At 38.5% G+C, this 20,229-nt stretch overlaps 1 protein-coding gene across 1 annotated transcript in view; it reads left to right on the forward strand.

Moving 5' to 3' along the window:
• LOC139937857 (dihydrolipoyllysine-residue succinyltransferase component of 2-oxoglutarate dehydrogenase complex, mitochondrial-like) overlaps window positions 1–19,393 on the forward strand; it is a 32,196-nt gene extending 12,803 nt beyond the window's left edge. The window contains exons 4-15 of the mRNA XM_071933218.1: window positions 560–642; window positions 937–1,011; window positions 4,358–4,413; window positions 5,149–5,257; window positions 7,467–7,646; window positions 8,607–8,680; window positions 10,886–10,983; window positions 11,445–11,575; window positions 12,554–12,621; window positions 13,146–13,229; window positions 14,092–14,259; window positions 16,803–19,393. Of these exons, the coding sequence (XP_071789319.1) occupies window positions 560–642; window positions 937–1,011; window positions 4,358–4,413; window positions 5,149–5,257; window positions 7,467–7,646; window positions 8,607–8,680; window positions 10,886–10,983; window positions 11,445–11,575; window positions 12,554–12,621; window positions 13,146–13,229; window positions 14,092–14,259; window positions 16,803–16,937 (1,261 nt within the window). The 3' untranslated portion in view covers window positions 16,938–19,393. The remainder of the gene's footprint in view (window positions 1–559; window positions 643–936; window positions 1,012–4,357; window positions 4,414–5,148; window positions 5,258–7,466; window positions 7,647–8,606; window positions 8,681–10,885; window positions 10,984–11,444; window positions 11,576–12,553; window positions 12,622–13,145; window positions 13,230–14,091; window positions 14,260–16,802) is intronic.
• Window positions 19,394–20,229: the final 836 nt, after the last annotated feature.

Here is a 20,229-nt window from a genome sequence, read left to right on the forward strand (position 1 = left end):
CAAAATGCGTATGGTTGGAAAGATGTTTTAAAAGTAGAATACAGTGATTCACACAAATTTGCCTCGAAATTTTGTGGTTTTGCTTTTACTGTGCGAACTAACACGGTCCGGCCATTTATGGGTGTGAAAAATCTGACTCCCATAAATGGCCGACTGTGTTAGTCGACGAGGTAAAAGGAAAACTGCAATTTCGAGGCATGTTTGTGTGGATTATTGTATTCTACTTTTACATTTTTCTACCGATATGCATTTTATAACAAACGGTTTTCAAAGACCAACTCGAACAGAAAAAAAATGTGTGTGCTAAAGAGCGGAAAATTGTGGGATGGTAGGTCATTTTCGCATGTTGAACCCACTCTCTGGAATGACTAATTCATAATATTTTTGGTGTTTAAACTTTTAAGATTAGTTTGAGTGTTTTCTGTCTGATTTTCCTCTTTCCCTCTGGTGCGCCTTGAGCACCTTAATTTGGTGGATATGGCGCAATACAAATACTATGCAGTATTATTATTATTGTTATCATTATTAAAAGTGTAAATGAACTTCACTTTTTCTTCAGGTCAAGAGCCCTGTGTAGAAGTTACCCTCACATCGTGACTGCCAACCCAGCAGCTAGAGGTTTCCAAACATCTACTGTATACTGTAAGTAGAAACTATGTTCAAGTTTATTCACAACTTTTCAGGGGGTGGTGGTCTTCGGTTGATTCTGATTGTGGTTTGGGTTTTGTTTGTGTTCTCTGATGGAACAAATGATATTGGTAGTATGAGGTTGTTCCGATGCCCTTATTTATTTAAGGAAACCCAGTTCAGCTTTACCTGGTCTTACTTCCTTGTTTTTCTGTTTCCCCTTGTTTTGCGCCGTGTTTTTAAAAACAATATCTGGTTGATAGTTGACGTCTAAACCAGATGCTTTATTTTTTTCTGTTTTAAACGCAGATGAGGAGGTTCAAACAGTGCAGACGCCTCCCTTTGCAGAGTCTGTTTCAGAAGGGGACGTCAGGTGGGAAAAGGGTAAGCAACTCCGACATCCCATAATCTCTTTTTTTTTGCAAGAAAGTCAGGGCTATTCATAAAAACTCTTCACATAAACGGACAATTGATTCAATTTTTCATCATCACACAAAAGATAATTCTCAGCCCATGGCCTGCCGAGATCGCCCATTAATCATATTCTTTTGTATTCGGGAGGGCCTTAGAAGGCAATTAACCTGGAGATAATATTTCAGGTGAGACATTCCCACTCATCTTTGCTTTACTTTTCGTGATTAGGCAAGGTCTTTTGAGTCAAAATCTGTCATTATCAATTTAATGACTTCTGAACAACTAAATGACATGCCCGAGGGGGGTGGGGGATGGGGAATTAAGAATAAAGAAAAAAATGAGGTGAAATATCAAACAATAGGATTCCTCGTCCACGTAAGATATGTTATCTGGATGAATGATAATAAATTCATTTCCAATCAGGGCCCAATTTCATAAAGCTGCTTAAGCAAAAAAAATTCGCTTAAGCAAAAAAAAATCCTTGCTTAGTAAAATTAGATTACCGGCCAAGACTCCACTCAATTATTAAGCTAAGTAAACAACAGCTAAATACCAGTCACAAGCAATGTGTATGGCATGATGAAATTTTGGCCAGTAACATGTGTAAAATAAGCGAGCAATTTTTTTGCTTAAGCAGCTCTATGAAACTGGCCCCTGGAGGTAGTGTTGCACACCTTGTGAACAAAAAACTGCTGGCACACAAGTATACTCAAGCAAAGAGAATAGAACCCATAGAGGGTCAAAACCATAGAGGATCAATTTAAAAAGTATTTTTGTTAGGCCTAAATGCATTACAACTTTTCTTTCATCTGACTTGCATTATATTACAAGTGATTTATTTCATTCTTGATCCATTCACGCCATTTACACTATATTGCCAGTAACCCTGGGGTGGATTTCACAAAGGTAGTCCTAACTTAGGACTAGTCCTAGACAATGCTAAGAGATAGGACGAGTCCTAAGTTAGGATGAGTTACTGGTCCTAACTTAGAACCAGTCCTATCTCTTAGCATTGCCTAGGACTAGTCCTAAGTTAGGACTACCATTGTGAAATCCACCCCAGGTCTTTATTTAAAAAGAGCTATGATCTACATCTACCTCTACCTTAAATTATCAAGGAGACGTGTCTGTACTTCCTCTGAACCAAACTTCCCAATATCAGTCTAACTAGTGAAAGTAAATCACAGTTTTATAAAATTTGACTGTTTATTACGGTTAAGCGTGTTTCATTTGGTGGATTCATATGTGCAAACTGCATTGCATGATCAAATCAAATAAATGCCACATCGGTAGTTAATTTCCTGCCGTGAACAAAAAAATTCATTTCTTTTTTAACCACATTACATTTTGAGGAATTCTGGGTTTGTTTTTTTGCACTCCCCCAACGAGGTTAAGGAGTGCAGAGGAGAGCAATTGATCTCGCCATCCTTGAAGAAGAAAATCTGGAGATTTTGTCCAGACTCTTATCAGTAATTCTGTGGGCTTGTTAATTCCTCCTTCTACGTATGGATAATTACACTGTTTAAGCAGCAACTTATAAACTTTTATAAGGTGCTACATATAAATTGGTGTTATAATATAATTCATAAAAACTTTAAAACTTGTCTTAAAAAACTTGTCTTAAGTGCCTGAAGCACCTTATGGATATGTGCACTATATAAGACTCCAATATTATTACTATTGCTAACAGTAAATTTGCTTTTTAGTGCCAATTAAATTTCTGTCTGCATGTAATACTAGCTGTTGTGTCCTGTCATATTTCTTTCATATATCTTTTCATCAGCTCTAAATAAGAAATTAGATTTATTGTCAACACCGAAAGCTTCAATAAGCTAACTAGACCAAGCAAGAATAAAAGATGATCTTGGTCGTGAAACCAAATCGAATAATTGCTTGTAACCCAGGATGCTCAAAATCAGTCAGGCAGATCCAAAAGACTGTTTGTTCCATCCATCTTGTGAGCAACAGGTATCACTGACAACTTTCATCTTGTAGTCTGGCCCCATGTCGCTCCTTCTCTTGTTATATAAGACGTGGAGGCCGATATCAAACACAAGATGGGGATGGGCTTACTTACGTCAAAACCACATGTGGTCGTGTAACACTATCGGGAAACACAAGCTGTTCTTGGATGAGTGCTAAAACTTATCCTGACATGGAAGATGTATAAATTTGCCGTGGCTCTTATTTTAGCATCTGCTATTTTCTACATGAGATGTTGAGTTTGTGTTTCAACAATGAGATCTGAGGGATGATTAATTACTCATATTTCACTTTTGGAAGTATTATCCTGATAAACTTAATTGTAGGACTGTATAAGAAGCGATATTTAATGGTGTTAGGTTCTCAATAACCAAAGAAGCTTCTTAAATTGATAAACAGTGAGGACACTTATATCAGCTGAAGCTGCAGTATTAATAACTTTTGTGTGTGAAATGCTATGTGCACAATATGGTTAACATGTGCTTATCCTCATAATGTAGCTTTGCATTGTGCACTTTATGAATATTCCACTAACCTTTCTACCATATGGGGTATGTTTTACATTAACTATTTTTCTTCAAGTTATGTATTCAGCTATGGTCCAATGACTATGAACTTCTATTATTATACATACATATATATGTAAAGGTAATGAACAATTTCCCTTGCATAGAATTGGAAAATGCTGCATTAAACGTGTCAGTTGCTACTCAAAAATCTTTTATATGCTTACTCAACATTATATTCCTTTTTGGAATTTTGCCGAGTTCTATTCATAATAATAATAATATCGAAGTCTTATATAGCGCACGTATCTACTCAAGGCGCTGAGTATATACAAACTTTCAGAAAGATAGGTTATTGCAATGATGAATTTTGAGACCCAATTATTTAGCACCTTAGTAGGGTTTACAAGGTGCTACGGTGCATTAAGCAGCCACAACCAGGAACACCGGGGCGAACCCCTTCTATTTTCGATAAGTGCACTGGGTTCTTTTACATGCGTTACACAACACATGGGACCAACGGCTTTACGTCCCATCCGAAGGACGAAGCAATGGTTAAGTGTCTTGCTCAAGGACACAGTGTCACGGCTGGGGATTCGAACCCACACTCTGCTGATCAGAAACACCAGAGTTTGAATTCGATGCTCTTAACCGCTCGGCCACGACACTTCCACAATTCATGGGAAGACCATACTTTTTTCTCTCTCTCTTTTTTTCACCAGTTCATACGTTGGTCTTGTAACCTAGCGCCTCCTGTTTATTCTCCCTGTCACATATTCCTTCAGACGATTTGTATTTCTATCATTCTTTCTTTGTTTTCTGTGCAGCCGTTGGTGACTATGTGAACGAAGATGAGGTTGTCGGAGAGATAGAAACTGATAAGGTAGTATTTCTTGTTAAAGTACTCATACGTATTGTGTTTATCTCTGTCATTTTTTCTCAGTTTATTGAAAGAAAGTTTACTTTGATATATTATAAAGTCATGTCATATGAGGCAGTTGCACAAGCAACCATTCCAAGCACTCTCAAAGGAGCAAGAACAATCCACTTCAATTTTCACAGCATTTTCTCTGGGGCAGTAAGAAGCCATTTGACTAAATTGCCTCTTGTTTGATTCAGTTCCTGTGAAACCAATGTGTTTCTATTGAACAATAAAAATAATAGCTCGTTCTATAGCACATTTAACAATAAAATATCAATGTGCTTTACATTAGTGCCATGGTCATTGGGCAGTAATATTCTTGTTATCCTTCTCAGTTCCCTGGTGAGTATACAGCCCAGAGCTGCCGTGGTGCTCTAAATGGTTTCTCAAACACAATATTAACCTATACCCTTGCACCCGTCTTCACCTCTTGGTGAAAAGAAGCAATTATAACGGAGTGTTTTGCTCATGGACACAAGTGCCATGATTGGATTCGAACCCACACCTCACCTTAATGGCTGAACCACCAGAACTTGAATTCGATGCTCTGGAATTGGTTGTCGTCAAGTGGCCTTTTGCATTGGCCTTATGTGACATGGCCCTTAGAAAGCTAAGACTAATGTTTTGGTAGTTGATACAGTAAGTTGATAAATGTAAGCCAGGTTGCTCTGATGTCCTTTGTTTTTTGTTTTACAGACGTCAATACCTGTTCCCTCTCCAGTAAGTGGCATCATTGTAGAATTCCTTGCAGGGGACGGGGACACTGTCATCGCTGGACAAGAACTCTTTAAAGTACAGCTATCTGGTAAGTATTAATATTAAAACAGATTTCTGAAATTTGTGCCACATTAGAGTTCCCAAAATGTTTGTGGGAACCAAATATTCTAACAAAATTGTTTGATTACGAATGAGACTTACACAGTACGTTATTAGAAAGGAAATGGACTGAGCAAGACTAGCATGTATTTAAGCTTTTGGAGATACTTTGATTGCAATGTTTATTGTTTTAACATGACAAGAAAACAAAATCGCGTAGTGAAGCGAATCACAACGCTAGGATGAGTAGTAGTTTATACAGCTACCGGGTAAATATCAATAAAACTATGATCAAAATCTGAGTTGGAGACTTGCACCGAATTAGTGGCCTCGGAAATACCACAAAATGTTTGATGGCAACCATTGAGGGCCAAGGAGTCCTTAAAGCCACAGTTGAAACAAATTAGGGGTGATAGTACCATGTGATGCCATGGGATAAGTTTGCATGACAAGTTGACTCGTTCATTTTGTACAAGTCCTTTCCCCTCTGTATTTCGTCTCTGGACCAAATTTCATGCATGTGTCTTGCAGGAAATATTTCTTGGTTATTTATTTTTACCAAGTAAAAATAAGCGTATTTAATTTCCACGAGGATACTCCTGCAAGGCCTTGTTGGTTTTCATGTCTGCAGTTAACTACCATTTAAAAAAAGTGACCCAGACTTGCAGGTCTATTGCATTTTACTGGTGGTGCCCCTACCCTTTTTAATCTGTTCATAGTATTCTCAATGTAACCTCGGGCTCCCTTCTTAACACTAGTCTGGTCAATCCGTCCAGATGCAAATGTAATAAACAGCTTACTGATTCTTGGCAGGAAAGATATTTGGATAATTTTGTTGTGTAATTTTTCTTTCGTGCTATTCGAGAAGATTCGTATTTTTTTCGATTTGACACTTACACCAGGATTTCTTGTCCTTGTGGTTTTTTTTTTAAAGAAATTGCAATTAGATTTTTCATAGTAATTTGATCTCTGTGAGTTTTGTACTATTCACCACAATTCATTCCCATCCCATCAAATGAGAAAAAAAAATCCTTAATGAAAAAAAACACAAATAAAATACAAAATTACTGGTAGAGTTCATTTAGGGCTGTCTACAGACACTTTAATCACCTTGTCCTAACCAAATTACCTCTCCACGTCTGCAGTTAAAAGTACCAGCAGAAACTGCCAAAAACTGCCTTCACGTATGGTTCTAGGGATGCGCTGCAACTAACTTCCAATGACTTAATTAAGTCTTCAGTTGATATGCATGTAGGCAATTCTTGTGGTCAGGGACAATCCAATTAAATATGCTTAACTGGGTGATAATTGTTGTTTGTTTTTCATTTGCGGCCATACAGTTATGATGATTTGTTTTTTTGTGTTCAAGAATTTTAGATGAGTCCGAAGATAGAAGAGTTTTCAAAAGCGTGGAAGGTTCGCACAAGGAACAAGAATACAATTTCATTCTATCAATCCGCAAAGAAGTATAAGCATAAACAAAAATATGCATTTGTCAGCATTCCTGGAATTCATCTGTTAAGATATCTTAAGGGGGTATGTCACAAGAGGCAATTCACAAGCAACCAATTCAAGGCAGTCTCCAAGAATATAGTCCATCCACATTTGAATGTTCACACATCACTCTTAAAGATCGTAAAACATTGGTTGAACATTTTACTCATATGAACTAAAGTGGTCCTTTTAGCATGCACTGCAGTTGGTTGCCTCCAAGTTGCCTGGAAAAGTTGCCTCGTGTGACACGGACCTTAGAATCACAAATTTGAGAATATTTTATGTCACAAAACTTAAGTAAAGAATATTCTTTAAGCCACACTATTTGACAAAATCAGCTGTCAAAAATAATCTTATCTTTTTGGTATATCAAACAAAAATAATAATAATCAAGTAATTTTGTTAACAATACAGGAGACCCAAACCAATGATAAAGATAACTACCATCTTCTTTAAAACATTCAAGTAGTATTTCACATTAGGAGACCCACACCAACAATAACGTTAACTATCATCTTGATGTCTTCTGGAGACGATCAGAGCATACTGAGCGAAACGTCGAGTTTAAACCAATGATTTTGTTCAGAACCACTCCAACTCATTTAGAGGTAGTCATTGCATGGTGTTACTGCAAACCTTTCCATATTGGTTTTCCACCATGCAAAGCTTAAAACCCTACTTAACTATCATCTTCTTTTAAACAGGTGATGCACCACCACCAAAGGCTCCAGATGCACCTGCCCCATCCACAGCAGCACCCACTGCTGCACCTACACCACCCCCACCGCCACCACCTCAACCTACTCAGTCGGTGGCGGGTTCTATACCCACATCACCACCGCCTGTTCCTCCAATGCCGACTGCACCTATGACATCTAAACCTGGTGAGTACATGTTCGCTTTAATACAGTCAACGGCAAAAGTTGAGAATCAGTGTACCTGGTTGATTTTGGATAATAATAATAATAATAACAGGTATTTAGAAACGCTCCCCATAGAAAACTATATCACAGCGCTTACAAAAACTGAAAATGCACAATAAACAACAAAATCTTATCAGAAAAGCTACATACACAATGTTTGAAAAGCAAGAGAAAAAGAGAAAAGCTTAAACAGGGAAGAGATGTGTTTTCAGAAGTTTTTGAAATTGTTCTGTGGATTTTGCGGCTTCAATGAAAGAAGGTATTTTGTTCCATTCTGTGGATGCAGTTACATGGAAGAATGGGATTTGAACCAGCCACCTCCAGATTGGTGTGCTGATGTCATAGGGATACATGTCCTCCAGAGATTCTGTCCCCCATATGGGAAATTAATATGCCCTGAAGGAGGATGACTCAAAAGAGGGCGCTATCACAAGAAGTTTGTATACAGTTTGCCGCATAGGGTGACAGAACCTCCTGGGGGACAGAATCTCCTTTCACCCCGGCACATGACCATTTGAACTATGTAGCCCCATGATGGTGGTCATCCTGTATTGTCAATATCTTTGGTTTAACACAATTAGTTTCCCTTGTGGTTTATTTCTAACTCGTTTAAACAGATAGTTTAATAATGTATTCTTATGCAGATTTGTATTTTGTCTGTTTCTTTAGAATTCCTTAATGCACAGAATATACATTTTGAAAGTCTAGTAAAAAGTTGACTGTTTTTTGCTGGTAACAGATAGTGGTAATAACATAGCAGATTGTTTAATAATGTATTCTTTGGGTGATTAGTTTTATGGGTCTGTTTCTTTTGAATTTCTTAACACGATTCTAAAGCCTTATTGAGGTCAACGTGCTTCACAAGACACAATTTTAGTTAAACTGTTTTTTTCCCCTCTCTTTTCATCCTGATATTTTTAGCTGCATCAGTGACTCCAATGGCTGCACCTGTTGTAGAGGGGGCACCTGTTACCAGAGCCAGGACAGAACAAAGAGTAAGTAAAAGTGATGCAATATTGGATGAGGATACATAATTGCCCTTAAGTGATTCCCAATCTATTGTGGGTAATTATTCTAATGTAGCAAAATGCAGATTAGTGTTGAAATGTAAACGCTTGGTCTTTGGGGAATAGTGGAGTAATTTCTTTTTTTCAAGGATGAGTAGTGGTGCTTGATTCTTATACATAATTGCCATTGGGGGAAAAAAACAACATATTGTGGCTACTGAAATTATGTTTGTGAATATGAGAAGTGTTCCGTCTGAATTGCCAGCTTCAAGAAAACTGCAGGCATGGTACTTTGTTCTTGTGAGGGCAAGACGGTTTATCCATAGTAAGGGCATCTGTATGGGCACCAAGGCAACGGCCAGGGGCTTGGAGGCAATTGCCTCCAGGAAAAACCAAAAACACCAAAAACACAACAAAAACCAGAACTTATGGTCTTAACATTTCAAATGCATCATTTTGAATCATGTTTTGGATTCATGGAAGATAGCGCGACTAGGTATAAAAGCATAAGTGCATAAAAATAACAAACATAACATCGACAATAGAAAAAAGCCTAACCAGATAAAGCCCATCGAATAAACCGATCCATTAAGTTCCGCCCCAATGCGTAGCGACCAATCACAACGCAACGAAGGTCTAACAAATAAGGTCCGACATGCGTGTGCGTATCTTGGCGCGCACGGCAGAGTTGTGCAGAAAGGCATTGGAGAAGCCCACGTGTTCTTGCTCTCATGTGCGTCGAGGGCGGAGCCTAATGGATCGGTCTATTGCCTAAAAGAAACAAAGTTTCTGGTTAAGAAACTTTCTTGTTTAGCTGGCGCACACACAAATATTCAGATTGAGTTGAAAGCAATGTAATTTGAGTTTTTATTTATAAAACACCTCTTGCTAGTTCTGTATTCTGGTTGGCCGAAACACCTTCACATGGGGTTTAACTAATATAGCCTAGTGCATGAGATTTCCACCACCTTGAACATGAGGTGCGGCAACGCATCGCGCGCACATAATTTGCGCAAAATTGTTCCTGAGCCGGGCAATACACTTAAACATTGGTGACTGGTTACAGCGCCCTCTCATGATGTGACCAGTAAACAGCAACTAATAGACTGAATCTAGGGAAACTAAAAACATTCCTGTAATTGTTGAACTGCGTATGATTTAAGTGCTCATGAGTTAACTGTTGAGTTGAAGCAGCTTAGTAATAAAACCCTGTGTTTGTTTTCTTTCTTATTTTATATTATGGATTTAGGTGTGTTATGAATCACATATGGACTGGCAGAATTCGGCCACTAGTGCACATCTATCCACACTTGACAAAAAGAGGAACTTATTTCCTCAGGCCTTTGGCTTCGGGAGGATAGATGTGCTCTTGTGACCTCATTGCCAGTCCGTATGTGTATGATATTTCTGGTAATGAAACGAAAGACGTCTCATAAGTGAACTTACTCACTGTATTTTGCAAGCCCAAGGAAACCTAACAAGGGTGCTAAACTGCTTGCGAATGTGAACCAGAGACACTGGGGTTCACCCTACTTTTCCAGGATTGGTGTTATGGGATCTGTTATTCGCACTACCATTTCTAGAACTACGGCTTAATGTTCCATCTGAAGGACAAAGCAATTGTGGTAAAGTACTTTGCTCAAGGACACAATTGCCAGGACCAGGACTCGAACCCCACACTCTGCTTGAGCTTGAGTCCGACGCTCTTAAAGCCATTAAACACTTTCGGAACAGGAAAAAAAAAAAAAAAGTTCACAGATTAACTTACAGGGCTTACAGAAGGTAATGGTGAAAGACTGATCTTGAAATATTATTCCATGAAATGCTTTATTTTTTGAGAAAACATTAAAACAATTATCAATTCTCGATAGCGAGAATTACGGATTTACTGTAAACACATGTCATGACACGGCGAAACATGCGGAAACAAGGGTGAGCTTCCCCGTTATTTTCTCCCAACTCCGATTACCGATTGAGCCTAAATTTTCACAGGTTTGTTATTTTATATATAAGTTGTTATACACGAAGTATGTGCCTTTGGAAAATACTGTTTAGTGAAAGTGTCCAATGGCTTTAACTGCTCGGCCACGACGGATTGTTTGGAGGGGTTGGACTTTAAAACATATAACCATAAATTAGAATGTTTTGTCAAAATTAAACAAAACATCTATCTTCACATAATATTTATTTCAGGTGAAAATGTCCCGAATGCGTCTGAGAATAGCTCAGCGATTGAAGGATGCTCAGAACACTGCAGCAATGCTGACTACCTTCAATGAGATTGACATGAGGTAATGATGATTGGTTTCTATCCTTTCCTTCTACTTTCTGGTTTTCAATTTGACTCCAAACATCACTAAATCCTAAACACTCATTGGATTTCTGAAGTTAAAAGAGCTCTCCATTCCACTCATTGGCATACGTAAGGGAGGAAAAGGGCATAGAACCCCCCCCCCCCCCCCATATCACACTGATGCTCATTCTCCCACCCCACCCTACCCCATTCAAGGGTCAAAATAAACGTTTGCCCGCTGGCCTAAAACCAGTGACAATTTCCTATGAAAGTTTACTCTGAGACCTTGACAAACAATTAATCTTCCTCAAAATTTCGCTGAATCCTTCTGACTGTCCATCCATGATTATTTCTAAATTTGTTGCTAAATTGTATATTCTGTAAATTCTTTATTTCCCAATACCACAAAAAGATGCCACCTTTTCAAGTTATCATTTGTGATAATGTTTGTGTTTACAGCAACATCATTGAGATGCGTAAGAAGCACAGAGAAGACTTTCAGAAGAAGCATAATCTTAAGCTAGGCTTCATGTCGGCATTCATCAAAGCAGCCGCACATGGCCTAAGCACTATGCCAGAAGTCAACGCAGGTAGGTTTACTCGTTTGGGGACCGATTTCACAAAGATTCGTGTTAAAGGCACTGGACATCTTTGGTAATTGTCAAAGACCAGTCTTCTCACTTGGTGTATCTCAACATATGCATAAAACAACAAACATGTGAAAATTTGAACTCAATTGGTTGTCAAAGTTGCGAGAGAATAATGGATGAAAAAACACCCTTGTCGAACAAGATGCTTGAATTGAGACATCAGCTGAGGTCTCGGATTCAATTATGTTTTAGTAAGAAATTACTTCCTTCTCAAAAACTACATTACTTCAGAGGGAGCCATTTCTCACAATGTTTTATACTATTAACAGCTGTCCATTGCTTATAACCAAGTAAGTTTTAATGCTAACAATTATTTTGAGTAATTACCAATAGTGTCCAGACAAGTTAGCAATTGAATCGATTTTAATCGGTGTCAGTGGTATTGGTTTTATCCCTACATGATGTGTGACTGATAGCTACTGTATAATCTGTGCTTCGCAAGGTCTTTTGAAGAAAACAAGGGAATGCGACTGAGCAAATTTTAAACAATTTTGGGTTGAACAAAGACAAACTTACTAGAGCCTTACTTGAACCTGTAACATCCTGTTTAGCATACTGGCGGTCTACATCTGAGCCCTATGTTGGGTGTTCCCCTATTTTGTCAATATCTTTTTCGGATGCGCCAGTCGGAAGTCGTTCAACCTGTGTAGCCAAGGATCTTGGTACATGTGTACATCCAGGATATTTTAACACACAATTTACAAACATAGTACTTTCAGACTTGATTTAATGCTATTATTGGAGATATGTGTTATTTTAAAAAGATACACATTATGGCACTTTTATACTCAATTAAGGCACACAATGTTGTTGCACTGACACAAAGATTTTTCTTAAACCAAACTAAGTGACAACTTGTAATCAGACTAGATCCAAACTATGCCATGCTAACTTTGTTGTTTCTGTTTTGTTTTTTAGTGATTGATGAGGCAGAAATTGTTTACCGTGATTACATTGACATCAGTGTTGCTGTTGCAACTCCAAAGGTAAGAATGGGATAGCTGCTTATTGTTATAACACGATCGCTCTTCAGACCAGGACCCAATTTCATAGAGCTGCTAAGCACAACAATTTGCTTAGCATGACATTTCTTCCTTGAAAAAAAAACAGGATTACCAACCAAATTTCCAAGTAATTTTCAGGATAAGCAAACAACAGCTGAATACTAGTAACAAGCAATATGCAACAAATGGAAATTTGGTCGGTAATCTTGTTTTTATCAAGGAAGAAATTCCATGCTAAGCAATTTTTTGTGTTAGCAGCTCTATGAAATTGGGCCCTGGCCTTATTTTATAGAGCTGCTTAATTAAGCAGAAAAAGTTGCTAAGCACAACACAATTATATGTACCAAACAATTGTTACAAGGCAAAGGACCATCAAACAAAAAACACCTGGAAACTACAAAAAAGGTTGTGGGTTTATACAAAATGTGTTAGTTTGTCGTATCAGTGACGTTATATTGTGTGATGATGTTGAGTAAAGTTGGTCATTACATTTATCTTGAACACAGGGTTTGGTTGTACCAGTACTGCGCGATGTAGGCGGTATGAACTATGCTGAGATCGAGAAAGCTTTGAGTGAACTTGGAGAAAAGGTAACCAAATTTATTTTGTACGAATTCAAATTCTAATTTAAATGAAATTTGCAAGCATGGAATTTTTCAGATTTCCTGTTAATTATTTTGTTTTACTGCCATAACAAAAATTTAAAAAACTCTTGGGCCAATTTCACAAAGAGATAAGATTCAGCTTAAGATGAGTTGTCATTATTATCAGAGGCCCTTTTGTTTTAACAATTGCACTTGCTTTGCTTACGCGCTCAGGGCTTCAGACAAAAGGTCGGAGCCTGAAGCGGAATCCAAAGCCTATGGTGTGGTTTCAAAACGGGCCATAGTGATTTGTATTGTGACTTCACACTTTTTGTGTTGTGCTGTTCACACTTTGCTTAGCGATTAAAGGCAGTGGACACTATTGGTAATTACTCAAAATAGTTTTTGGCATAAAACCTTACTAGGTGACGAGTATTGGGGAGAGGTTGATGGTATAAAACATTGTGAGAAACGGCTCCCTCTGAAGTGACATAGTTTCCGAGAAAGAAGTAATTTTCCACAAATTTGATTTCGAGACCTCAGATTTAGAACTTGAGGTCTCGTAATCAACCATCTAAACGCACACAACTTCGTGTGTCAAGTGTGTTTTTTCTTTCATTATTACCTCACAACTTCGACGACCAATTAAGCTCAAATTTTCACAGGTTTGTTATTTTATGCATATGTTGAGATACACCAAGTGAGAAGACTAGTCTTTGACAATTACCAATAGTGTCCACTGCCTTTAAGATTGATACACAGTCAAAAACAATCTTAGCTCTTTGTGAAATGGAGCCCAGCTGATCATCTGAAGTGTTTTTAAAGGTAAATGATGACCATAACAATAAGATTCTTTGTTTGACCACAGGCTCGATCAGGTACCCTAGCTATTGAGGACATGGACGGAGGGACGTTTACTATCAGTAATGGTGGCGTATTTGGCTCCATGTTTGGTACTCCAATCATCAACCCCCCTCAATCGGCCATCTTAGGAATGCATGCTACTAATGATAGACCAGTTGCTATTAATGGAAAGGTATGGCTTCATAATAGACCTTAATGCACATAATAATAATAATAATAATAATAACAATGAAAATTTATAAGGCGCCGGTATCCGCCATGACTGATGCTCATGGCGCACTAACAAAAACAAAAACAAAGAAAAGAAAAGAACAACAAATTAATCACAAAAACGTGAGGAAAACAGATGGGTTTTTAAGCAGGATTTAAATACAGTCAATGAAGAAGACTGACGAATTTCAAGGGGTAGATTGTTCCAGAGTTTGGGAGCAGCATGTGAAAAGGATCGATCTCCCCAAGAGTGACTGGTGCGGGGGACAGTCAGTTGCAGGGCGCTGCTTAAACGAAGGCTATGTGACGGTAATTGTCGACTGATGATGTCTGTCATGTAGTACGGTAAATTTCCTTGAAGTGACTGGAAAACGAGAATGAGGATCTTGAAGGTGATGCGATCGATGAGTGGAAGCCAGTGGAGGGACTTTAAGACGGGGGTGATATGCGTGGAGCGTCTGGTAAAGGTGATGAGGCGAGCAGTTGCATTTTGTAGGCGTTGAAGTTTGTTTATTTGGTGTTGCGGGAGATTATACAGTAGGGAATTGCAGAAATCTAAGCGAGATGTAATAAATGCATGGACTATTTGTTCCGTAGCGGTGCGATTGAGATATTTTCGGATGAAGCCAAGGTTACGGAGATGAAATCTGACTGATTTTAACACTGCTTCTATCTGATTGACGTGGGACATGTGGGAGTCAAAGGTGATACCAAGGTTGCGACATTTATTGGAAGGATAGATGTGACAGTGTCCAATCCTGATGCTGGGGATATTGAACTTGGCAAGTTGTTGTTTAGAACCACACAGGATGAATTCAGACTTGCTGTCGTTTAACTTGAGACTGTTTGCCAACATCCATGTCTTGATGTCATCAATGCATGCCTCAAGCTTCTCCAGGGCAGAGACAGCATTGGGCTGAGATGGAGTGAAGGATTGATACAATTGTATGTCGTCAGCATAAAGGTGGTATTGAAGGTTGTGCTTCTTGATGATCTGGGTGAGTGGTGATATGTAGTTAGTGAATAAAAGGGGACCGCCAACTGCTCCTTGAGGAACACCGCAGTTGAGGGAGGCAGGGGCAGATAATACACCATTGATGTTAACAGCCTGTTGCCGATCCGCAAGGTATGATGTAAACCACTTCAAGGCTGCATCGTTCACTCCCAAAGATTGCAAACGACTGGTAAGGATGGTATGATCAATAGTATCAAATGCTGATGATAAGTCGAGAAGCACAAGTGCCGTTACTCAACCAACATCCATCTGTTGTAGGATGTGGTTTGACAGATGAACAAGTAGTGTTTCTACACTGTGGTTCCGACGATATGCAGATTGGCAACTATCCAACAAATTGCTTTGCAGTAGAAACGCGGACAATCTGGAAAAAGCCACTCGCTCAAGTAACTTTGAGATGTACGGCAAGTTGGAAACCGGGCGGTAGTTTTGAAGGTCGTTTGGGTCTAATGTAGGTTTCTTTAACAAGGGAAGTACATGGGCAGATTTGAAGGCAGAGGGAGCAACACTAGATTCAAGGCTGTGATTGATGATCATGGTGATAGCAGGAACAATTGAATTGGAACATTGCCTCAGGAGCGAGGTTGGTATTGGATCCAAGTCACATGATTTGGCTGGGGATTTCAACATAAAAGTGGAAATTTCGTCATGAGAGGCAGAACGAAGAGTGGTCAGTGTTGAAGCATTACGTTAATGAGTAGGGAGCCCTTGTACAGAGGTGAAAAAAGAGGCTGTTAACTGGCAAGCCATGAGCGCTGTTTTTGTACAAAGCTGTGTGATTCCATTGTTCATCATCGATTTACCTCTAAGATGGTGGCTGGATGACATATATTATATTGTCATTTGTTTGTCTATGTGAGGGGGAGGGGTTGAAACTTCTGCAGAGGAAGAATATTAATGTCTCTAATGACATGTTGAGGGCGCTACTGCAAATTGGTATACAATTTTCTACAAGGCAGGCTGAATTCTTTCTAGTTGTTTCAGGGTTTTCCCTCCTCTTATTTTATGTTTTTACTGAGATGAAAAAAATTCATTTTAAAACTGATAAAATTGTGTGTAAAGTTATCGCATGTCAATCACCTGGGACAAAAAAATTAGAAAGGATTTCTGCTAAAGTTTTGTCACAATGACTCAATATACCAATGTAAAATATCTGCCAGCAAGATAAAATAATATTTTGATGATATTTTGTGTGACAATTAGATGATGGGAAGTAGGATTTGAAACTTTGCATGGTGGAAATAAGATATAGAAGAGTTTGCGGTAACACCATGTAATAACAATCTCTAAATGAGTTGGGGTGGTTCTGAAAAGAACCGTTGAATTAACTCGATGATGGGAATTAATTAATTCCTGAACGAAATGACATTGCATTTCTTGTTTCAAGAGAAAGATAGATTTTTGCTTGACCCTTTTTATTCCCTGAGGTATAATCATCTCATTTGTAGCAACATTATTAAAATTGTTCCATTTCCACAATCATTTCTCAGGTTGAAATCCGGCCGATGATGTACGTTGCCCTGACCTACGATCACAGGCTAATTGACGGCAGAGAGGCTGTCACCTTCCTCAAGAAGATCAAGTCAGCGGTAGAGGACCCAACAATCCTTCTCCTAGACCTGTAGAATCATAGACAGGGTGGTGATGCAGACGATCATTAGTCCCTTTCTTAAAATTGACTTGTTAGTTCCTAGCTCACACAAACTGTGTGGCATTGATTGATTATTTATTGGGTCTGCATAAGCTGGTTTTACTTGCACAGTATTACAGTAAACAAAAAATTTATTTGATAATTGCCTAAAAAGCAGAACTGGTCACCTTGTTTGAACCAACATCCCAATCCCAACTCGTCTCTCTCTCTTTTTCCTTAATTGTCTATACTTCTCACCGCATTAGGGCGCTTTCATCAGGGAAATAATTGTCTTGCATTATTATGGAGTGGTAGAGCTAGTAAACACTTGATCATTTGGGAGTGGAAGTTAAAGACACTGGACACCTTTGGTAATTGTCAAAGACCATTCTCTTCACTTGGTGCATCTCAACATATGTATAAAATAATAAACCTGTGAAAATTTGAGCTCAATTGGTTGTCGAATTTGCACCATAATAATGCTTGATTTTGAGACCTAAAAATCTAATTCTGAGGTCTCAAAATAAAATTCATGGAATGTTACTTCTTTCTCGAAAACTACATCACTTCAGAGGGAGCCATTTCTCACAATGTTTTATACTATCAACCTCTCCCCATTACTCGTTACCAAGTAAGGTTTTATGCTAATAATTATTTTGAGTAATTATCAACAGTGTCCACTGCCTTTAACACCCCAAAAAGTTGAGAAGAAAAAAACAAAGAGAAGACAAGATTTAAAAGAGAGTGATCAATGTCTGATGAGTGGCAGATGACAGCAAATTAAATCCTTGTGCTGCCAGATTTCAACACAATTTGTTTTATTAGTCAGTACATTGAACCTAACATTGGAGTTGCATCTAGTTGAAAGTCTGAACTTAGTATGCAAGTAGATGAACTCGTAGCCTGAGGAATAAATGAGACTTAAGAGAGCGTTATGGCTGGTGCATATTGTAAACAGAATCTAGCTGGCAGAACAGAGATTTGCGCAACCAAAGGTACTAAAAGCCCGGTTCATACTTCATGCAAAAGCGAATGCTAGCGAATTTGACATGAATTTGACGTCACAACCCTCCTTGCGCAGCGATATTTGCAAGTGAGTCGAGCAGAGTTCAATTGCTGCGAATTATTCGTTGCGAATTTGTGACGTCAACATTTGCTTCGCATTCGCATTCGCATTCGCAGGAAGTATGAACCGGGCGTTACTTTCCTGATCCTGTTGACAATGATCGGGATAGTTCAGTCTCAAAACCTCTGGGTTTTTGTTGTTTTTATTTTTAGTCTTTAAGAAGTTCAAAATGTGCAATGTACCAAGGAAAAGAAAGACGCAAATCTGCATGATTGAAATGTTTTTAGGTTGAGTGGTTTGCTTTGTTGTGTAATCCCAGTGTAACATCATACCACATAAGACAACAATGTGATTTATTTCTGCATCAATTAGCTGGAAGATAAGTTCCCAATTTCACAGATTTGGCCCGTTAATGACCAACCCATGGCCTGTTCAAATTATAATACCTGATACTTCATATCTTATTCCTTATTTATATAGGATGGTGCTATATCGTACACCATTGTTACAGTGTTTATTTTAAGTTGCCGGCCTCTGCAACATGTTGATCGACTGTTCTTTACAATTAATTGAAACATTTCTCTCTGGAGGACTCTCCCTAAGGAAAGATTTCTTTCATAGACCATGAAAAGAAGGTAGTTTTGTACCCCGAAAGATAGCAAGAATTCAGTCAATTGAGTGCTTCACATCTGGATAGTTTTAGATAAACCATAAAAACAGCTGAATTACAATATTTAAGATACCAATCTTTTTACCATTTGCTCTTTTTTTTCCCCTTCATTTTCTGTCCTTTTGATTTTTTTGTAGTTCACTTTTCTGAGAATCCTTGGCTTCGCAACAAAAATTAATACATTCAGAAATATGTAGTAATTACTACCTCCAAAAGACAGATTCTATTTGATTGGTTTTCATTGTGTGAACATGAAGGTATGGATTTTAAAATCTTTGATTTTGTCTGTTGGTGAAAACATTTCAAGCCTTTGTATTTCTGCCCAAAATGTTAACAATGTTCTTGACGAATCCATTTTAAAAAGACCAGTTGGTTCATTCAATCCATACAATTGTTACTACCAAGTACCAGTATTGTGTCCACCAAGGCAGTGTGGAAGGCACTGTGCTGTTTTACTTTCATCCAATCCTTGAGAAATTGGTGGATTCATAACAGTTTTGAGATGGTGTATGTGCGTCAAATAGATCTGGTTCATCTGTCACTTGTTATCGTAAGACTTAGTTGGGAAAAATAACAGGTTAATTGATATAAATACAATTCTATTGTCACTTGGTAGCCATCTTTGTGGGTTTTTCTTTAGAGACAAATTTAAATAAATAATTGGTTTGTTCAGAAATATTTGAAATAATATTAAAGTACAGATTTTAAACATCAACTTGCTTTCACTTTTGAGTATTATGTTTTGTGTGCACCCTTTTACTTAGACTTGATGACAAGTCGTTAGGCGCTGCCTATTTTACTATTCTACCATTCTTGCAACAGTAACAGTGCAATTAGCTACACATGCAACGGTCGTAGGTAGCGACTGACTCACACATACCGTACTGGGATCATCGGTGTGTGTACCGTCCCCGTAACTGAACCGTCCCTGTAACTGCACCACGCTCCAACTGCATCGCGCTTAACAACTACCGTCTTCACTTTAAGACTACCTTTTACTTGAATGCAAGGTGGCAATACCCACCCCCCTACCCCAGCAGTAGGTCGCTGTATTTTGTACAGTCATTTTGAACCCTCGATCTGATGTTCATTTGACCATAGAGCAGTCTTGCTGTATGATTTGACGGAATAAGTTTTGGTCAACACGATACCGATAGTCGTTTTTTAGGATAACGAATTTAATAATTGGGACCTGGGAAAATTTGACCTAGGCCTAATAGACCGATCCATTAGGCTCCGCCCACGGTGCGTGTGAGCAAGAACATGTGAGCCTCTCCAATGCCATTCTGCACAACTCTGCTGCACGCGCCAAGCAAACGTGCATGCATGTCCAACCTTAATTTGTTGCGCAATGGGTTGTGATGGTCAATACAGAATGGGGCGGGGCTAACGAATCGGTCTATTTCATCACTTTCAAATTTTTTGCATGGGAAAGATTAACCAGTCAGAATTTCAACATGCTGAGAACTTCAACATGGAGGTAGGAAAAGGTGGTACATGTGACAATATTTTTGCCAGAAAATGACCCAACTGATGATGTCAAATAGCGCC

The sequence above is a fragment of the Asterias amurensis genome, chromosome 1, assembly GCF_032118995.1.
Source record: "Asterias amurensis chromosome 1, ASM3211899v1".
In the NCBI taxonomy this organism is placed as follows: Eukaryota; Metazoa; Echinodermata; class Asteroidea; order Forcipulatida; family Asteriidae; genus Asterias; species Asterias amurensis.